A 21,064-nucleotide genomic window follows, 5' to 3' on the forward strand; every position below is an offset into this window, starting at 1 on the left:
GCTTCATTAAATGAAAGAATCTAAAGTCCCAGCAAAAACGGTTGTGGACAACTTGATACAATAAGAGCGATGTTACACCGCATATAGCTCTCACCTTACTACAATTGCAACGAATATAGCTCACAAAGAAAAGGAGCTGTAGATTTCTATACAAGATGCACCATTTTAACGGATTTCGCACATTAAGTATAAGCATGCAATTTATATTTTTGGCATCATACAAACAGTTTTCGTTTTTTTAACATTGTACGTAATCATCATCATCACCATTACCATCATCACAATCATCATCTTCTTCACCATTAACATCATCATAAACGTCAGCACATTATCATCGTTATTATCACCAGTAAATTAACATAAAAATGATCTGTTTATCATCACATCATCATCATCATCATCATCTCAATCATCATTAACAACACCATTATCATCAGCACAACATCATCATCATTAGTATACTTCATTATCATTATCAGTAAATTATCATTATCACCAGCAGCAGAAGCTCAGCAGCATCAATGCACATGCATCATTATTATAACCAGTACATACCTATCACCATCGTCATCGTCATTATCGTTTAAATAATAATCATCATCATATTAATTATCATCATAATCATCATCAGTACATCATCATTATCATCATCAGTACATTATCATTATCATATTCGTCATCATCAACATCATTATCATCGTCAGTATCTTCATCATCATTTTCAGTCATCAACAGGAAATTAATATCAGTACATCATTTTTGTCAACAGTACATTGTCAAAATCATCATCATAATCATCATCAGTGCATCGTCACAACTATTATTATCATCATCGTTATCGGTACATCATTATACATCATAATCAGTAAATAATCATAATCAGTTCATCATTATTATTCTCAACATCAACAACAGTAATCATCCCCAACATCAACGGAGATATTGAAAAACACTACTCTCTTATTCACAATAAAAAGGACTTATATCAGATTTTAAGTCGGGTAAAATATATTTATCTGATGTTTTTCCGATATGGTAAAGAAAAATATAAAAAAATGAAATATATGTTTAATCAAACATTTTATCCCCCGTTCTTAACATTAAATATACAATATAACGGACATCGGAGTTTGCCATCTGTATTTAAGTGAAGACAATGACGGTGAAAATGATGATAAATATGATTTTGATGATGATGAACACTTTGATGATAGACGTGATGATATATATGATTCTGATGATGGAAGTACTGATGATGATAATGACTGTGATAAATCACTTTCATGATGATGATGGACGTAAAATATGATATGATGATGATATAGGAGATTAAACAGGTGATGAAACAGATTTTTTTAAAGTGATGATGCATAGGACGATAATTTCTATAATGCAATTAAGGAAGAAGGTTCTAAGAAATAGATAAGATGATTACAATTTAGGCGATGAGGTTAATGGGCTTGTTGAACATTTTAGTGATTATGATTATGGAGGTTATTATTATTTTGATTTGGATAACGATGATGAAAAGGATGATATCCGATAGACATGATGATGATGTTGTTTGATATTGATGATGATGCAGATGATTATGGTGATGATGATGTTGATGATGAAGGAGGTGATGTTTGTTATGACTTTGATGGTGATAATGATTTTGATGAGGATGTTGATCATGCATGTGAACATTTTCATGGTGACGACGTTGTTCATTATACATGTAACAAACTTCGTGACGGGCGCTTTCTTCGGTCGCTTGCAGAGCTTTATGCGTTTCAGAGCAACCTGGAAAAGTACAAGAGGTACATTTGGAAAAAAATACATTGTATACCTATGTCTGCTTTTTTCTTTTCTTTTTTTTTCTTTTTTTTGCTTTTGCGTTAAACAGTTTTCATATTATCATGATATGACAATTATGATACTAAAAGACTATTATTATGATATGACAATTCAAATACTAAAATACTGTTAAAATATTCCGTTAGTTAGCTTTTATTCATACATTTTTGTTTATATCTCACATCAATCAATATAATAAAATGTGATAAATGTACATTGTAATCACTAATCATCTTTAGAAGACAGCGATGTAAAAAAAACTGATCAATAATTCATTTCATATGACTTCCAGTGTCGTGAAAACTAATGACACACAGAACTTACGAAATATTTCAAATATACTAGCTTTAAGGAGACAAGACCGCGTTTAAATACTGATTTCAGCTAACTTTATGCTTATAATACCCTAATTGTCCCTATTTCTGGACGGCGACATTTACAATTAACAAGATTCTACCATTTTTACCCGTATACCATCTGCCAATCAAAACGGATAATACCACATGATAACAAAATGGGCGATAAAAGACCTAAAAAAATGGGGCGCCAACGGGGCATACAATTCGCCATGTTTTTATCGGGTTACCTATGTTTAAGATGAAAATACTATCTCCGTGTACGAAGCTCCAAAACAGAGTGTAGGCTCTTCCGGGTCAACAATATATAGACTATTTCCCTTAAAGGAAGAACATCAGCTCCATTGTTCAGGAAGTACTACCTCATGTAAAAAAAATCGAATACCCAGCTGAATGGCGAGAAAATGCTAATACTTGAATGTAATGATTTATTAGGTCGTTTTTTTTTTTTTTTTTTGTGTGTGTGTGTGTGTGTTTTTTTTAATTTTAGACATCTACGGCAGCGCTTCTTGATTTTTCCACCATATTGGATTCTCAAAAATGTGTCCATTGCTTAAAGTCCATTTGTTCCAAGTTTAGAGCTTTTCCTATTTTCACAAGTATGTTTTTCTCAAATTGACTGGACTAATATAACAATAAAAGTAATTGCGGTGAAATGAAATTGACGTAATTGAGATTGATTTTCAGGTTACTTTATTTTACGCATCTCCGGTGACGTGCATCAATCATGCAATTCATATGTAAAGAATAAAAGAAAATGATTTTTTTAAGCTTTTGTATAAAATTTCTACGTAGTAAATAGTCCTAGGGGTATAGTTAAAACATTTCCTAACTGGTTGCTAATGGTTAGTTAATGGAATCCTCGTAAATAATACGTATAGCCATTAAAACTATACAGAATGAAGAAATACCGCATCGGATATTTTTAAAGGCACATTATGCTACAGAAAAAATAATATTTGAATTGTTTAGAAATGGCAGACATGACTTTTGTAATGTTTAAATAATTGTTTTGGACTGTCAGATGCTTGTTTCATGAGGAAAGCGACATATGTGAAATAATTTGTCATAAAAGTAGCAAAATGTAAACAAAGTAATATTTTGATTTACATACAATATACTAATTCACTATAACTGTACTGTTTGCCTAACGGCGACAGATGAAAGAGTTGTCTCAGGCAATTGGCAATCTAATTTTTTAGATACAATTGTACTATAAAAATACACCAAAATTAGGAAGCTTTTGAGAGAAAAAAACATTTCTGAGGCATAATAGGCCTTTAATATTTTTATACAAGGCAATGTGTGCAAATTTAAAAAGTGTAGGTATTTAACCAGAAAACAGCAGAAGTGCCTTAGAAGTAGTTTCAATTTAGGTATAATCATGCCGGATTTTTCAGTTTATTTTTAATTTATGACTGCCATTTACTGCCTCCTTCCAACCCGGATTGTAAACACAACAGTTGTAAGCTTGACGATAAAGATTAGTTCATAAGCTATATTTGGTGACTAACCGATTTAACAAATTCCCTCCAGATTTTTTTTTCATTTATTGATGTTTTTTACATGTTTGGTTATTATTCTTTACAAAGGACAAAGTCCGGAATAAATACAAGAGATTAAGGTAAGATATCCTTTTTTAATTTTATTTTTAATTATTTAAGACACAAAATATCTTATTTGACTATACTTAATTAGTTATAAATATTTTTGGGCAGGTTATTTTGCCCTTTATCATACAGCACGTTTGTAATCGTGACGTACATATAGTTTTTTTTTGTTTTTTTTTTTAAATAATACTGCACATTTGTAACGTCCCTTTTCATTGGACAATCGTGAGTTTCATATAGTTTTATATACACTGCTGTTGTCTATTTATGAAGAAATCTCACTTTTTTCTCTAATAAATGATGCTTGCGGTTCGGCGGTTCGGGTTATATTTCCAAACAACCGTTTACTAGTATATAGGACCATATAATCTGTCAAAATCTTTATAACTATAAGTATGCACGGCGTCTGTCATAATTAAAAAGAAATTTCACTTTTCTCGCTAAAAAAGGATGCTTGCTATATTAAAAATTCGTGATTAATATTTCTGACAGGTCAAATGGCCCTATATAAACGGGTTTTTACAGTATATATTTCCAAACAACCGTAGATATGGCCATATAATCTTCAACTTCAAAAATTTATTGCATTAGGCAAATACATGTTTATAGCAAGCACAAAATATATAAACACAAACAACACAAGTACATGGAATTTTTATCAGAAGAAATAAAATATTTTGAATCTTGAATCTTATTTATATAATCAATAAATCTGTATAACTAATAATATAAACGTTCAATGCATACATAACCCAAGCCGTTACAATATATTGCAAACAACCGTTTATATACGGTCATAAAACCTGTCAATAATCTTTATATGACGCATTTTTAATGCAGCAAACTTCCTTTAGTAGTGCAAAAATGAATTTAAGTCATATTTCCTTTACAAGATTTTAATAATAATCTTTATAAAGCAAAAACACAATTTACATCAACGTGCTACATAACATTTTGTTGGTCTTTTAAATTCATTAAAAAACCCATCTCATGCCCAAATTATATTTGTGTTCACGCGTTGTTTAACGCGGAAGCACCTTTGCTAAGTGTACGCTTCTGCGGTTGCTTAAGACACTTAAAATAAAAATGATTACGTGATAAATAATTCATAAAAATGTTTTGAGAGAGAAAAAAGGGGAAAATTAGTATTTTTCCGAAACGACACTATTTGATATGTGACAACTTATTTTCCTTTTTTTTCTTTCTTTTTTTTTGTGCATGCAAATAACGTCTTTTGAAATTAGACCAAAGCTTGTAGAATACAGGTGTCTGAAGCATTTGCATTTCAGGAACCGGCATACTTTAAAAAAACAAAAAAGACAACATTCACTCCTAGAATGTTTTTATAATTATTTTTATAATATCTATATTTTTTTACAAAATTCGAACGGATTGATTTAAGAAATGATGGTCAGTCATATAACGACAACGATTGGATTAACATTACTAGTGACGTCATATGGTGTGCAAGCTTATTCAACCGGTGCGCCCGATCTTAGTTGCGAGGATATGATTCCCCTTGGACATTCGTCACAGATTCCGGACACTTCAAACAACTATAAGTTTTCAGCGAATGTTACCCGCTTGACGTATTGCGTTGGTGATGAAATATTTAGTAAGTTTGACTTTAAAAATTTGAATACTTTTTTCTTTGGGGGGGGGGGGGGTAGGGTGGATGCAACCGACTGGTTTTGGTGTTCGACAGTTTTTCGTCAGTATAAGATCCAAACATAATTTTAAGTGTTAAAGCCACAATAATCATTTTTCCAAAGCTATTCTTTCGTTTTTCTTCCTTTTTTACTTACCAACCAAAGTGTTGTTTGTAAATAAACTATATATATGTTTCTTTTCAGATTTGACTAAGGGATATAGTCATCCGCAAACATGGACAAAGATTTTATTTTCTTGAATTTGCAGCGGATGTGTGTTTTAACTAAAAGCAATGCACACAGCTACTGTAAATTTATGAAATAAAAGCTTAGTCGCAATACACACAGCTGCTGTAAATTCATAAAAACAAAAGCTTACTTGCAATACACACATTTAAATTTATGAAAATAAAAGTCCCAATACACACAACTGCTATAAATTCATGAAAACAAAAGCTTACTCGCAATGCACACATATTTAAAGTCATGAAAATAAAAGCTTACTCGCAATACACACATACTTAAATTCATAAATAAAAGCTTACTCGCAATACACACAGCTGCTGTAAATTCATGAAAACAAAAGCTTACTCACAATACACACATACTTAAATTCATGATAATAAAAGCTTACTCGCAATACATACATACTTAAATTCATGAAAATTAAAGCTTAGTCGCAATACACACAGCTGCTGTAAGGCCATGAAAACATCAGCTTAGTTTTAGTACACTCAGCTGCTGTAAATTCATGAAAATAAAAGCTTAGTTCATGTTCGCGGTTGACTATAACCATCACACGGATTGTTATTTCAGTCAACATAGGATTACCCGCAGGTGACAACAGAACATTTAAGGGATTCTTATGTCAGGCAAGGTCGTCACTAGACATGTTTACGCCACTTGGAAATCTGACGTCAAATAATACTTATGCAACGAAACCAACATGCAACACGGTTTGTATTTCTGTACTTGTCGTGTTTTATTTTTTTTAATGTTTTTTGGAAGAAACGTGAATAAAAAATCTCTGCCGAATATGATCAATATAGGCCTTCTTCACTCGATAAAATATCAATCTTAAGAAAAGACTTTTTTTTCTATAACAAACAAAAAATCGCACAGAGAAAATCTCCCGCATAGAATCGTAAAGGTCATTTTTACAAAATACCGTATTAAGTGTCGTCATCGTATTGAACCGATGGTTGCATACCGAATGCACCGTGTAATTAGGACCTGTTATTCTTAGATATAGGACTAGTTCAGTCGCTTACCAGTCCGTTCAAACTTGGCCGAAATATGAGTGGGGGAAATTCCGGGATCGCCTATAGAAAAGCCGGGGTCCGGGATCGTATTAAACATATAGTAATCACCTGCTCTCGGTGTCATCGATAAATTACCGATTATCTCATGCCTTTTATCAAAGATATGCTTGTGATATGCTTGTTGACAATTTATATGATGTCTTTTTTATTGTTTACTTTTGTATTTGAATGATTTTCGTTAGACTCTGCACTGCACACATGTTTCTTAGTTGGTTATTTCATAATAATGAAAACGTTTGATTAATAACAGCCGTACTAGAAATACTACAAATTGTACGAAAATATAGTTTAGATTATTATTATTAGTATTGTTGTTGTTGTTGTTGTTATTGTTATTATAATCAATTGAATGTTTTGTAGAGCTTTTTGAATAAGTTTGATTTGTAGTGGTTAGGAAAAAAATTGTTAACGTATTTTTCACAGACGAGGGCGTCAATTGACCTTAGAATGTCACACACCAAAAATCTTATTTAATATTGTAAGTACATGTTATGGCAGTGAAAGTCGTTGTATATTGCACATCAAGAGTGCGGAACCCCGTATTGATCACGTGACTATTGATTTGTCATCATCATCATCATGATAAAAGTTTAATATATACGTATTATTATATGTATGTATCAAACTTTTATCATAATGATAATATGTAATAAGAGAAAGTAAACACAAGTTGTCCATCAATTCATTTATTGATATATACATGTATTTCATAAATCAGTAAGGCAGGTGCCATTGGTTAATTATCGAATAGATCTATAACCCCTGCATTTTTACAGATGTGTAATGTTATGTCAGAGTTCTTCAAGAAATTATAAAGTAGTTTCTGGCGGAGTTGGTTTAATTGCTGTGATGGACACAAATGGCACGTGCCCTTTTATAATATTAGAGACACCTGTCTGGTGAACCGAGGTGTGATTGCTACATAAGGGGACTTTTTTAAATTTTATCAAAATACATTTTGTTTGATTTCACACGGAACAAGATGACATTTTATATAAATCTTTGGATTTCCCTACTTAGATATAAATCTTTATAGTGATTTCCATTTGGCAAACATAATCAGACTTGTAATTTTCAAATCATTTTACTCCTATCAATATATTAGTATATTGGTTACTTTAGTAAAATACATCACATCAAATGTTTCAATAGGACAACTTGTCATTTCCCTCATAAACCATTACGATACTTGTACAATATTTTAAACAGAATATCTTTGATCTACCATATCACATTCAGAAAAGCCGGGATCGTATTAATTATATAGAGATCCCGAAAATTGACCGCTCAGAAAAGTCGGGATCGTATTTAACAAAGAGAGATACTGGGAATTGTCCGTCGGCCAGATCACATTTACACATTTAGAAAAGCCGGGATCGTATTAGATATATAGAGATCCCGGTAATTTACCGCTGCCATGTCATATTCAGAAAAGCCGGGATCGTCTTAAACAAAGATTATGTTATAGCTATAAATGAGAATACATGTTTATAGCCGTTTGTAAACATAATTGACTGCCAATGCGACTTGATAAGGTCAAAATATAGTTTAAACAACCATAAACATTTAGTAAATATAAGCCCTGCCTATTTATTTACTTATATCAGTTATGTTATAATTCATAAATTCCTCTTTTAATTGTTTTTGTAATAAATGTGTGTATGAAATACCCGTCCGTGAAAACGATTTATTATCGGTCAATTGCTTTAAACAAACATAAATCAAACCGAGCCTGCAATATTTTCAATATTGCCGTTTTGGAGGTGTTCTTTAGGGATTCCGTTTTTCTCTGTTAAATAAATGATTCTTTTTTGACGATTAACTTTTTCTGATTTTGATATTGTGATAAAAAGAATATCATATTCATATAGTTTCATTACTAAATTTATTGGACTCGCATAATATAATTTCAATTATTTAAGTATTGAAACTACACTTATTCAATATCCTTTTTATATTATTCATAATCGATATATATTAATGTGTTAAGAGACGCCTTTTCTCTGGGATTTGATACACCTTCTAACATGATAATACCTAACTAGTTGAAATATAGTTTTCTAATATGATAAAACTTTCCTAACTCATTGAAATTTAAAAGAGCATACAAGAAGCTAGTAAGGTTAAAAAAATTTCAGAGTGATAAATAAAACAGCATAATTATGTTTTTTCACGCACTATCAATACATTCTACTTGTATGATAACTTCCCACAAAAATAAATTTATAATGTAATGATCAATATATGTAACAAAATCCACAACTTATTGATAAAAGAACATGCATGTTTTCACATGTTCCAGTCTGTTTGATGTTTTTTCCGACCGATTCTAGATTCTCAAGCCCTTTAGAGATAAATTCCTTAAGCACATTAAGTAAAAGTAAAAGATTAAATGGAATGGAATTCGACATATTCATCACTGATCTCTTATTTCGGGGGAGGTGTAGATTTGTGAAGCTTATTCAGCCTTATGACAAACAGTTAACGACATGCAAATTCTTAAAGATAAAACAGAGACAATGCAAATTTCTGATCTGAAATAAATTTATGTCATTTTATCATAGACAGCGTCCGTAACACATGCTTCGTCGGATGCAAAAGGGAACATTAGCCTGGTGTGGACACCAAATGAGGGAATGACGTCAACAGTTTCCATAAAGTAAGTGGATTTTTGTAGACAATGACACGGCTATCAATAAGCATGTACGCAATATATGAATTATTATAAGTTAAAACAAAATACTTTTATATTTGATAATACATGTAACCAAAAAGGGGCATGTGGGTTGAAAATCGCAACTTCAGTTATACACATGTATAGTATGTTAATGATAGACATATAAACATTTATCACGCCCACTAGCACCGTCTAAATGTTTACTACACATTTGTGATATAGCATTTGAGAATTTGCACTAATATGAGTGTATGCTTTACGTTTTTGCATTGTAGTTTCATAAAAAAAGACTTAATTATATTTTCCTATATATGTCTATATAAACTAATTCCGGGAGCAATTTGACCCAGGGGCATGCATGAAGTTATTTCGCTGCTGATTTAAAATGAACTCACCTTAGTTGCAAGGAAAAATAGATTGTTAACTTGAAGTTGAACCTTTCTTATTGATATGATGTCCTCATATTTCACTTCCATTTGGTTTCCTAAATAATTCTCTAAACTACCTATGATTATAGATTATCTATTATTAACTTTGAATTTGTTGTGTTATATCAACTGACCATATCGTAGGAATCTTGCACACTAACGAACCGCATTTTTGGTACTTTTTTGTTTATTCGTCATATACAATGTTCAAGAAAGCCATAACAATTTCTAACTGAACTAATATTTAATTAATACATTATGATGACTAATGACTTTTATTTTCTTTCGCTTAGTTGTACAATTGTGGTCGACTTTACAACCTTCGTGCATGATATTACAACTAAGAACATATTTTATGGCAACCAGCAATGTCAATCAGGTGAGCACATATATCTTATGTCAATCAGCAATGCCAGTCAGGTGAGAACATATATGTTATGGCAATCAGCAATGTCAGTAATGTGAACACATATATCTAAGTTTTTTTTTTCATTCACCCATTAGTATTCGTGATAAAAAGATTCAAGTGTATATATCTACTGCCTACAATTTTTTTAAATCATTATTCAAATTTTATAAAAAAAATACTAAAAGTCTTCCAAAATATTTATTTGAAAGAAATGTGCTTGTTTATCTCTTTAAAAACGAAAGGAAAATGCATGAACTTATTGCTAAACAATTAAAGGTACTTAAAATAGGAGCATTATACTTCCATGTTTTCGTAAAATAATCATGTGTGTCTACCACAGTCATTCTATGTGACAACTATTCGAGAATCGAGACTTAAACCTTTTTATAAATTTATTAAAATATATCATAATAAAGCTTTCAACCTTTCAACAGGTCACCGAATATTCATTTAAAAAGCATGTTCATGTTTGAACCTTTTCCAAGTTTGAACTATCATATATTTACCCAAAACTGACTGAATGAATTTGATATGCATGAATCTGTATTTTTAAGTTAACATCTTTACTTTTTCTTAGCAGTGACCAGTGTTGAAGCAGATATTCCTTCTCTTTAATTTCTTACCTGTTTCTCGATTGAGTGTGCAAAGAATTAATCTTAATAATGTTTTTATCACGTTGAGTTGTTTCTCGATCGAGTTCGCAAAGAATTTACTTTAACAAAACATGAATTACCGTAAGTTCGGTCTCGATTTAGTGCGCAAAGAATTTCTTTAACAAAGCATTTAACACCTTCATAGTAATAGTAATCCTTAGTTCTATGTTGAAGTTTATCATTTTAGGCATTGACAATGATTGAAGAAAACGTCCGATTACCGTCTTTTGACATTCTTAGCTGCATACATAACATCGATAGTAAACGTTTTTAAGCACTCCCAAAAAATGAATGTTTTGTCATTTGTTTTATTAGGTTTCCTTTCGTTAAACAAATCATTAACTTATATGAGTATCCAGAGTGTTTTCTTCTAATTTGAGCTTATACACACTGATTTCAGGATAATTGCTCAGTATTTGCTGTGTATTTTTTGTGTCCATATATATTTATGTAATTTTATTGTTTTAAAACTTTTAGAAATATTAATTGATAATTCTGAAACTTTTACTCACCTCAAAACAGGAACACCGTTACCGCCAGTATCGTCTTTATCCTCATCAACAACTCCGTCTTTCGAACAAAATCTCACCACGACAGTAAATTGTATGTATTTGATTTTACACCGCTTTGGGTTTTATATGCCAAGTTTACGTAAAGTTGTAAATGCATTTTAATATTTATTTTGTGTGAATTTGTTAAACGCGAACTTTATATTTTTCTGAATCTTTCTGATCGGGAATTTATTACAAAGAATGTATCAGCATCATCAGCACCATAATGTCATGTTATGGATGTGATTTATTTTGTTTGAAATAAATAAATAATTATATTTATGTTATAAAAGGGAATGACTTTACAACAGACGTGGCAAATAATTTTACAACAGTGTCACCAACATTAACATCCTTTCTTACGCCAACTTTAGATTGGGATTTGACCACACCAGGTAAATAAATGTTTGTCACAAAATCTCTGTTTGTTTATTTGTTTGTTTTGTTGTTTTTTAAAGACCGGATTCAAATTTGTCTCCCTCTGAAGAAATAATGTCTATCAGAGATAGGGCGGATATTGCCGATGCGGTTGAGTAACTAGAGATTTATATTAATGAAGAAACATGAATATCTATATCATATGTCTTGTTAGATGCGCTGATTTGAGAAAACGCATAAATTGATGGTCAAATGAATATAACGTCTACCGTAATAAGCATAGTATTACGTTTCAAATTGTACTTTTAAACTGTGTATTTCTGATAAATGATCCTGAGATATAGAACATCTCGAATTGCATAGAGTATGATAAGTTCTTCATAGGTGTAAAACAAACAAAACATATTTTTGCGTATGGGATTTGTTCATAATTGTTAATTTATATAGTTAAAAAAAGATTCTATATGAAATATAATTAATAAATTGAAACTTTTCTATATTTTGTAAATTATAAGAAAAAGATAAAAATGAAATTTCTCAAGAACAATCAAAACGGCAAAAACTTAACATGATATTATTGCGAGCTCGATTTGATTGGGCCTGTTCATGGATGGAAATGGTTCAAGCAAGATACCGTATATGCCCCTTAGTACCGATTAAAGCACACTTCAACATTTAAACATGATAATTTTGAAATTTGCTTTAATGTGACACGTTCTATAATTCCATGCAAAGTGGCGTATGTTCCTCAAATAAGAAATGCTTGTGCCCTACACGAGATATCATTAGCCGAAGCTAAAATGGAATTTTGAAAGAAACGATTTATTGCTGAATGGCTCCATTAGTTTACCAGTTAAAAATGTCATTTTAAATATAACTTAAAATGTATTTTTGAAAATAGTACCAAATTATGTGAATATAAGGTTGTTTATTCTGCAAATATAGGTACAATGTACGTTGGTGGAAGAATGTATATATATAAAGTGGCATTATGCCAATCAAATTGGTCAATGGTAAGCGTACATGTTAAAATCAAAATAGCTAATTTAAAATTGTTTTTAATAGTTCGTTCTCTTCACAGATATCTCGACCTACGGAAAATTTTATCAATATCATTCGTAATTTTGCGTTAACATTCACTTGAAGGCAGTATCCTTATATTTCAGGCAGTTTTATATTTAACCCTAAACAATTTCCATTATCAATTATTGGTTAATAATAATAAAAATGATGATAATAATAATAATAATAATGATAATAATAATAGACAGTCTTTTGAAATACACAGCTAGTTTAAATCAACACGACAATAAAAAGAGCATAAAAAGAGAAAGACAGCATCAATAAAGAAAGCCAAACACGGCAAAATTGAAAATGTCACTATAAAAATCGAAAAGAATCATGTTTTTAAAAACAATTCACAGATTTTTGTGAGTGTAAACAACCTGAAACTCCAGTAAATGGTGAAGTTGTTGTAGCTGATGGGGCGGCAGTGTTCACGTGCAATGCTGGTCACGTTTTCGGGTTCCCGCCAATAGAAGGAAATCAATACGAAGTGTTTTGTTTTTGTGGAGTTTGGTCTAACTTAACGAACGTAACTTGTGTGCCTATAGGTATGAAATAATGGATTTAAACAGATAGTTTGCTTTATGGTTAATTTACTTCTAATATTAAAAAGAATTGCAAAATAATTGTTTTGATAAAAGATGTACGGTCCTATGTTGATTATATCGTGCGTTTCTCCCAGAAATTGTTTTTTAAAAAAATTGTCGAATATACAGCAGTTTGCAAACAATGTCAACCTATGCACAAAAAACATACTTTTGCATTATTTTACTGTCAAATAAATACCAATTTAGTCACATGCAACTTTAAATGTAGTATCATTAGCAAAATGGACCTTTTTCACTTTAAAACTCTTTTACTTAATTCAAACGTGATTCTAAAAAGGTTACAATTAACCTTTCATGGGCATGATGTCTAATGCAAATCTCTTAACTATGATGATGAAGGAAATTTAGACTAATATCAAATTATAGATTGTGGTGGAAATTTTGCTCTCAATAATGGTAACGTTTATTCTGGAGACGGTACATCATTTGGGGCAGCCATTGTGTTTATCTGCAACACGGGCTACGAACTGATTGGTCCAAGAAGTGCTGTGTGTATGGCTAATGGGCTATGGAGCAGTCTGAACTCCATATGTCGCATTGTCGGTATGTCAGATAATACATTTATTAATAGAGTGAAAAACAAATATTGTAATATATTGTGCCAAAAAAAGATATATGAGCCGCGTCACGACAAAACCAACATAATGGGTTTGCGACCAGCATGGATCCAGACCAGCCTGCGCATCCGCGCAGTCTGATCAGGATCCATGCTGTTCGCTTACCAACCCTATAACAAGAAGAGAAACTGATAGCGAACAGCATGGATCCTGATCAGACTGCGCGGATGCGCAGGCTTGTCTGGATCCATGCTGGTCGCAAACCCATTATGTTGGTTTTGTCATGACGCGGCTCATATAATTATGTGCTTTATGAAGTCTATAAGATTATATTAAATAAACTATTTTCAGTCTTAAAGTATAAAAACAAAATATATATTCCATTCCGGCATATATGTTTGCAAGAAGTGACTTTTATCACATATAATTGACTTACTAATATAATGGTTTAAAATAGTAATAGTAAATAGTTTGATTGATGTTTGTAAATTGTACAATTAGATTGTTTTTTATTGGCGCTCGTTTATCGGTTACTCGGTATCATTGATTTAAACACCGATTCAGTTTCACTCATTGACAAATCAACTAGTATTTTTCAGAGTGTAGTAGACCCGAAATACCGGGAAATGGGTCAATAACAACCCCACAAACAAATACAACATTCGGCGCTGTAGTCACGTACGAGTGTAACACTGGTTTTGTGTTAGATGGTCATCAAATTATACGATGCCTCAGCTCTGGTATTTGGAGCGGCTCTACTCCTTTGTGTATTCCAGGTATTCTATACAGTCTTCTCTCGTTTATTTTCAGTCCATTCATTGTGTGATTTCAATTATATGTTCTATTTGCATTCTCAATTCTTTTGTTTTTGTTTTGTTATTTGTTTTCGTAATTTTTGTGCACTTGTTAAATAGGTATATGTTTTGCGTCCATTCAAACGGCCCAGTATTTATAAACTACAATTCTAAATTCGTTTTTGATATTTAAAGAAATATTTTCACATCTTAAACAGAAAATTAATCATTCCTCGTAAAAGTCAAAAGTGACCTATCCTATCAACCTTTAACGCTAAGTTCAACGAGACATATTTTTGAACATAAATCTTGTCACATTTTCAATTGCTTTTGAATAATAGAGTTTATCGCCATTCAACATTGTATAAACATAATTCATTAGCATGTTTTCAAAGTTTATAATTTATTTACTGCTGGTTATCTTTTATTCATTTGGATTATATTTTATATGTCTTTGCTGTTCATAACGGCTATGTAAGTTATAGAAATCGATTGAACTATTAACATTTTCTTTCCAGTTTAAAATGTATTCTTTTCGTTTTTCTTCATAATTTTATTATAATTAATCATGTCAAATTTTTCATTCAATGTTAACTCGTGTATTTTTCAAAGAAATCATATACAATATTTAATGACGATATATATATAGGTGTTAGTCATTGATGTTTTTAAATCTATATTTTATAATAAAAACTAATATCAAAGTTATGGATATTTTTATTGAGTTATTGAAGACAAAATATCTAAGCAATGTGAAAGCGAGCGTGACTACAGAGGAACATTATGGGAGACGACGTCGCCTGGTGTTATAGTGACAAAACCATGTTTGAACGGATACCAAGGTAACTATGTTTTATTTCAAATCACAAACGGACACCCTTTTCAAAATGCTGTCCCTGATACATTTATGACCGTCTAACACAAGAAAAAAAGCTGTGAGTGAACTTTTTTAAAACAAAATGGAAAAGGGGAATTCATCTAGAACAATGAAATAAAGGTTTAGATTAAAAGATGCAGATACTTTTCATGGGAGATAATGAAAAATGCAAAATATATAATGCCCCCACTAGCACCGGCTTAAGCAGTTTTACTTTTAATACAACAGTTGTATGTAGTCCTTACTCTAAATACGTGCATATCAAACAGACCGCAAAATGGATCACATATTATATAAAGAAATATGTAAATTAAGATATATTATTTTTTAACATTTTATCATACTCGTCATTAGGGTAACAGTTATAAAATTTGTTCTATTAAGTTGCTGGCAATAACGACAGAAATATAACAAGAGGGCCATGATGGCCCTGAAGTCGCTCACCTGTATATAGGCCACCGGAACGGGGAAAGTTTAAACCCCAGGGCTTTTATTTGAACAAACTTAGTAGACACCAATTAGAATATGTTTCATGCTAAACATCTAAGGTCTAGCTCCTTGGTTTTTTTAAAAGAAGATTTTTTCAAGTTTTTTTTTTACACAGGGCTTTTATTTGAACAATCTTTGTAGACACTTACTATAAATCGTCTCATGCTTAATATCTAAACTCTAGCTATTCTGGTTTTTTCAAAGAAGATTTTTATGTTTTTGCTATACACATATAAGGAAAATCAATGTCCCCGGGGCCGGCCAATTTTGACCCCAGGGCTTTTATTTGAACAAACTTTGTAGACACTCACTAGGAGATGCTTCGTGCTTAATATCTAAACTCTAGCTATTTGAGTTTTTTCAAAGAAGATTTATTTATTGTTATACACATATAAGGAAAATGAATGACCATCGGGGCGGGGCCAATTTTGACCCCATGGCTTTTATTTGAACAAACTTGGTAGACACTCACTAGAAGATGTTTCATGCTTAGTATCTAAACTCTAGCTATTTGTTGTTGTTGTTTTTTTTTTTCAAAAAAGATTTTTTAAGTTTTTGCTATACACATATAAGAAAAATCAATGACCCCCGGGGCGGGGCCAATTTTAACCCCAGGGTTCTCATTTTAACAAACTTGATAGAAATCCATTATAACATGTTTCATGCTAAATATCTTAGCTCTAGCTCTTTGGGTTCTTTAAAAGAAGATTTTTAATGTTTTTACTATATGCATATAGGGAAAATCAATGACCCCCTGGGCGGGGCCAATTTTAACCCCAGGGCTTTTATTTGAACAAACGTGGTAGACACCCATTAGAACATGTTTCATGCTAAATATCTTAGCTCTAGCTCTTTGGGTTCTTTAAAAGAAGAATTTTAAAGTTTTTACTATATGCATATAGGGAAAATCAATGACCCCCTGGGGCGGAGCCAATTTTGACCCCAAGGCTTTTATTTGAACAAACTTGGTAGACACTTACTAGAAGATGTTTCATGCCAAATATCTAAGCTCCAGCTCTTTGGGTTTTCTAGAAGAAGATATTTAAATTTTTTTCTTTTGGTTGCCATGACAACCAGAGTTCTGCATTGAATTAAATTGAACAATTTTCAAAGGTGACCACCAAAGGAACATTCCTGTGAAGTTTGGATGAAATTGGCTCAGTGGTTTATGAGGAGATGTCATTTAAAGTAAAAGTTTACGGACGACGGACGGACGGACGGACGGACGACGGAGGACGCCGGACGAAAAGCGATCACAAAAGCTCACCCTGTCACTTTGTGACAGGTGAGCTAATAACACAAATAAGTATATAAAAAGAATAGTTAAACTTATAAAAGTTAATCAGTATAATATTAAAAGGAAACGTTTCACCATATTTGCATATTTAGAGTCTTTGATTTCTGGCTACATTTTTCAAACATATCGTGTTATAAATATCGATTGTGTTTTGTATTTTCATTGAATTAAATGTTTATATCATTAATTATGTTATATTTATATACCTATGCTTCTTTGACTATTATCCTCATCTTGTATCGTTATTTATATTTTTCAAACGGGAACAGTTTATTCTCTAATGGTATTTTAGAATTTTAAAAAAATCGGTGTAAAGCGTACACTTATTTAATGTTTTACATTACATTTTACATTACATTGCAGGAGAAAGTTCAAGAAAGTGCACGCTTCAGGGACAATGGATGCTGCCAGTTTATAATTGTGTAAGGGAAAGCATTGAGGAGATCACGAAACTGGTAATTGGATTGTATTTTCTTTCCTTTATAAGATGTATGATTTATCAATTATCTTGTGTGATTTTTCTTTTTCCAAATAAAAATCTTAATTATCACATTTTCTAGTTTGTGTGATTTGTTTTCTTTGAATTCCTTATCAGTTACAAATTATTTCTTCTTACGTATCATTTTTATGATTATCCTGTCCGTGTTCTGCCTTGTGACCTGTCCTGTTTTAGTTTTGGGTCCACCTCGGCTCCTTGCAGCTGGTTCTTGTTGCCGGGTCGTGTGGGGGTTGCTTTATTGAACGCCGCCTTTCCTTGATGATCTTGTTTATCATATTTTGACAATAAACATACATTTTGCTGTTTAAGACACTGCTAAATAGGGAAGCAAAAATACATAGATCCAAAACTGCAAACTTGCTTTGACTGATTTTTTCATGAACGATAAAGGAAATTGCATTATTAATAACACATCCTAGCATCGGTCGGCTAATACAGTATTCTTTATGAACACCAAATCTATGAATATCAGTGATAAAAACAAAACGCAAAAAAGAAAACAGAAAAAAATAAAAAGAAATAAGAAAAAATTAGATAAATAAATAAAAAATAATAATTAAATAGAGTACATATAAGAAGCTATCATAAAACCTGTTCAGATAAACAATGTCATATCGGTGGTGATTGTAAACGTCTTTTGATTGAATATAGATATTAATTCAATTAATGTAAAAGGCCCTGCAGCATTATAAAACTGACCAAAACAACGGTAATAATACCTAAGGAGTAGACCAATTATCAATTCATATTTACGTATTTGTAAAATTTAATTTTAATTGAAAGATTCTCATGTTCTTGATGAAATTGACTTACCTTTTCAGATTGAAGGAGCAAAAGAAAATCCATCAGAGACAGTAGTAAATACAGTTTTGTCTAACTTGACACAAGTCACAGATACTGACGCAGACGACGTTCTGTATGACGGAGAACTGAAACTAATAACGGAAACGTTAGAAAATGTAGTTGCTATAAGCAACAATATTACTGTTAACGATGACCAGATACAGGTAAGAAAACATTTTATATAAAGGCACATAAGGCCTCAGAAACAAATGTACCTTTCACCCTTTATAAATGCAAAAATAAGTTTTCAACATTTAAATAAAGGTTTCAGAGCATGTCTTATGATAATCACTTTAAGAAAGAAGTGATGAATGTGTCTAAAACTAAAAAGTAGCAAAATGGTAACAGAGTAGTATTTTGACTTCCATTGGTAAGATGTAATAGAAGCGAAACAGGGTTTAGGTATTTGTCAACATACAAGAGTTTGTATTGTTGTTTTGTTGTTGTTGTTTTATTGTTGTTTTTTTATTATTATTTTAGAACTTTATAAAGACTGCAAGTAATATTGTTGACAAGAAAAATGTTGATTCGTGGAGAGCAGTTAACCAACAAACGGCGGAGGTAAAACAACATACCAAAGTTCTCTCCACTGCATTCTTTACTTATAAGATTCTGATCTTTCTGTCAAAATGTTTAATCTTTCTTAACATGTTTAATCTAAAATAATATCCTGGCTTAATAGGGATAGCATTGGCACTATACTTAAAGAGTCAATGGTCCGAGGCGAAATATTTGGACTTTTAAATTGAGTATACCTGGCATTTGTCTCTAATGTCATGTGGGGTTAGTAGTCGAACATTTGCGGAAAAAGTGATAATAACTGGTAAATTATCCAGAAAAAAACACGGTAAGCTGGACCAACGGCTTACATAAGTGTGTTGAAATTGGCATAAAACCAGATAAAATAAATTGTAACAATATTGCTATAAAATACACGGAAATTGTTAACCAATGAAAACAAAGTGTACGGAAGTGTTCATATTCATATTTGATGAGTATTTTAACTTACACAAATACATAATAAATTGAAATGTCAAATTTTTCATGTTTATTTTAAAAAAAAATCAATATTATAAATATTATATAATCATACATTTGGGAATAAGGCAACATATTTATATAACAGTACATAATATATTGTAATATCAAATTCTTCAAATCCATTTGAAGAAAAAATATATAATTATATAATCATACATTTACTCGGAATAAGGCATTATTTTTCTATTAAACTCTTATTTTTAAACGTCAAATTTTGTTGCTTTTTTTTGCATCGAAATTGTGACTATACAGTTTTTCGAACTTTCAGGGTGCAAATTTTAGGCCAGCCGATGTACTTAGGGCAGTTGACGGATACAGTAAAGTTGTTGCCAACTCCACAAGAAATGACACAGTGATAAAAGAGCCAAATATATGTATGTTGGACATAAATAAGTTTAGTTTAGTTTAATTTTCAATAAAAACTGCTTACACCGTTCCTATGCAACATACATAGTTAAGTTGCAAGCGACCTAGGCAAATAAAAACGTATTTCGTTCAAAGATTGAATATCTGGTAGTACTAATATTATTCAATCAGTTTGCTATGTATAAGTAATGTTTATAATATCAAAATGTGTACGTTAATTCGTTCACATATCTCAAATATTTCGAGTTTTACACTAAGTCTTGTCAAATGATGAGTTGTGGGCATGATTCTGTCATGCATATTTTCGTATTGTTTAGTTTGTCATAAATAAAGCTTATTTTTGTCTCATTTTATTTTCAGTATTTCGAGTTACAAACAACGATAAAGACAATATAATGTTCCCGTCGCCGACGCTTGCTACTGAACTTAAAACATTGTCTTTCTATTTTCTGTCGAATGTGTCTCTTGATGGTAGTTAATTGTTTTATTGGTGTTTTGTAACAATAAAGTAGGATCAAGTAGGATCTTAGGAAAAATATTATTTATTGTGAATAATAAATAAAAGATATATATTTTACCGTAGTTTTGTATGAATATTACTAACATTGACATATGCATTTCCAAAGCATACGAACTTATAAGATTGTTAGGTTTTCCTTCAAATGACATGATTACAGACTTAACCTGTTGTTATTTGTATAAAACAATAATGACCTCTTTTAAAACCATCCATTTACTAGTACTAAGGAACAAACA

At 31.3% G+C, this 21,064-nt stretch overlaps 1 protein-coding gene across 1 annotated transcript; it reads left to right on the forward strand.

Annotated features, from left to right (window-relative positions):
• Positions 1-3,668: 3,668 nt before the first annotated feature.
• Positions 3,669-20,779, forward strand: LOC132727214 (uncharacterized; the record flags this gene model as incomplete). The annotated part of the gene is made up of 16 exons (XM_060712633.1): positions 3,669-3,819; positions 5,208-5,420; positions 6,271-6,410; positions 9,341-9,435; positions 10,175-10,337; positions 11,324-11,546; positions 11,788-11,889; positions 13,297-13,485; positions 13,912-14,088; positions 14,702-14,878; positions 15,622-15,738; positions 17,923-18,014; positions 18,880-19,065; positions 19,382-19,462; positions 20,211-20,316; positions 20,669-20,779. Coding segments are annotated over exons 2-16 (2,170 nt in total), but the record flags the coding sequence as incomplete, so codon positions are not given.
• Between the last annotated feature and the right edge of the window lie 285 nt (positions 20,780-21,064).

Source organism: Ruditapes philippinarum, unplaced genomic scaffold, assembly GCF_026571515.1.
Source record: "Ruditapes philippinarum isolate M1 unplaced genomic scaffold, ASM2657151v2 ctg5089_1_1_1_1, whole genome shotgun sequence".
NCBI classification, from domain to species: Eukaryota; Metazoa; Mollusca; class Bivalvia; order Venerida; family Veneridae; genus Ruditapes; species Ruditapes philippinarum.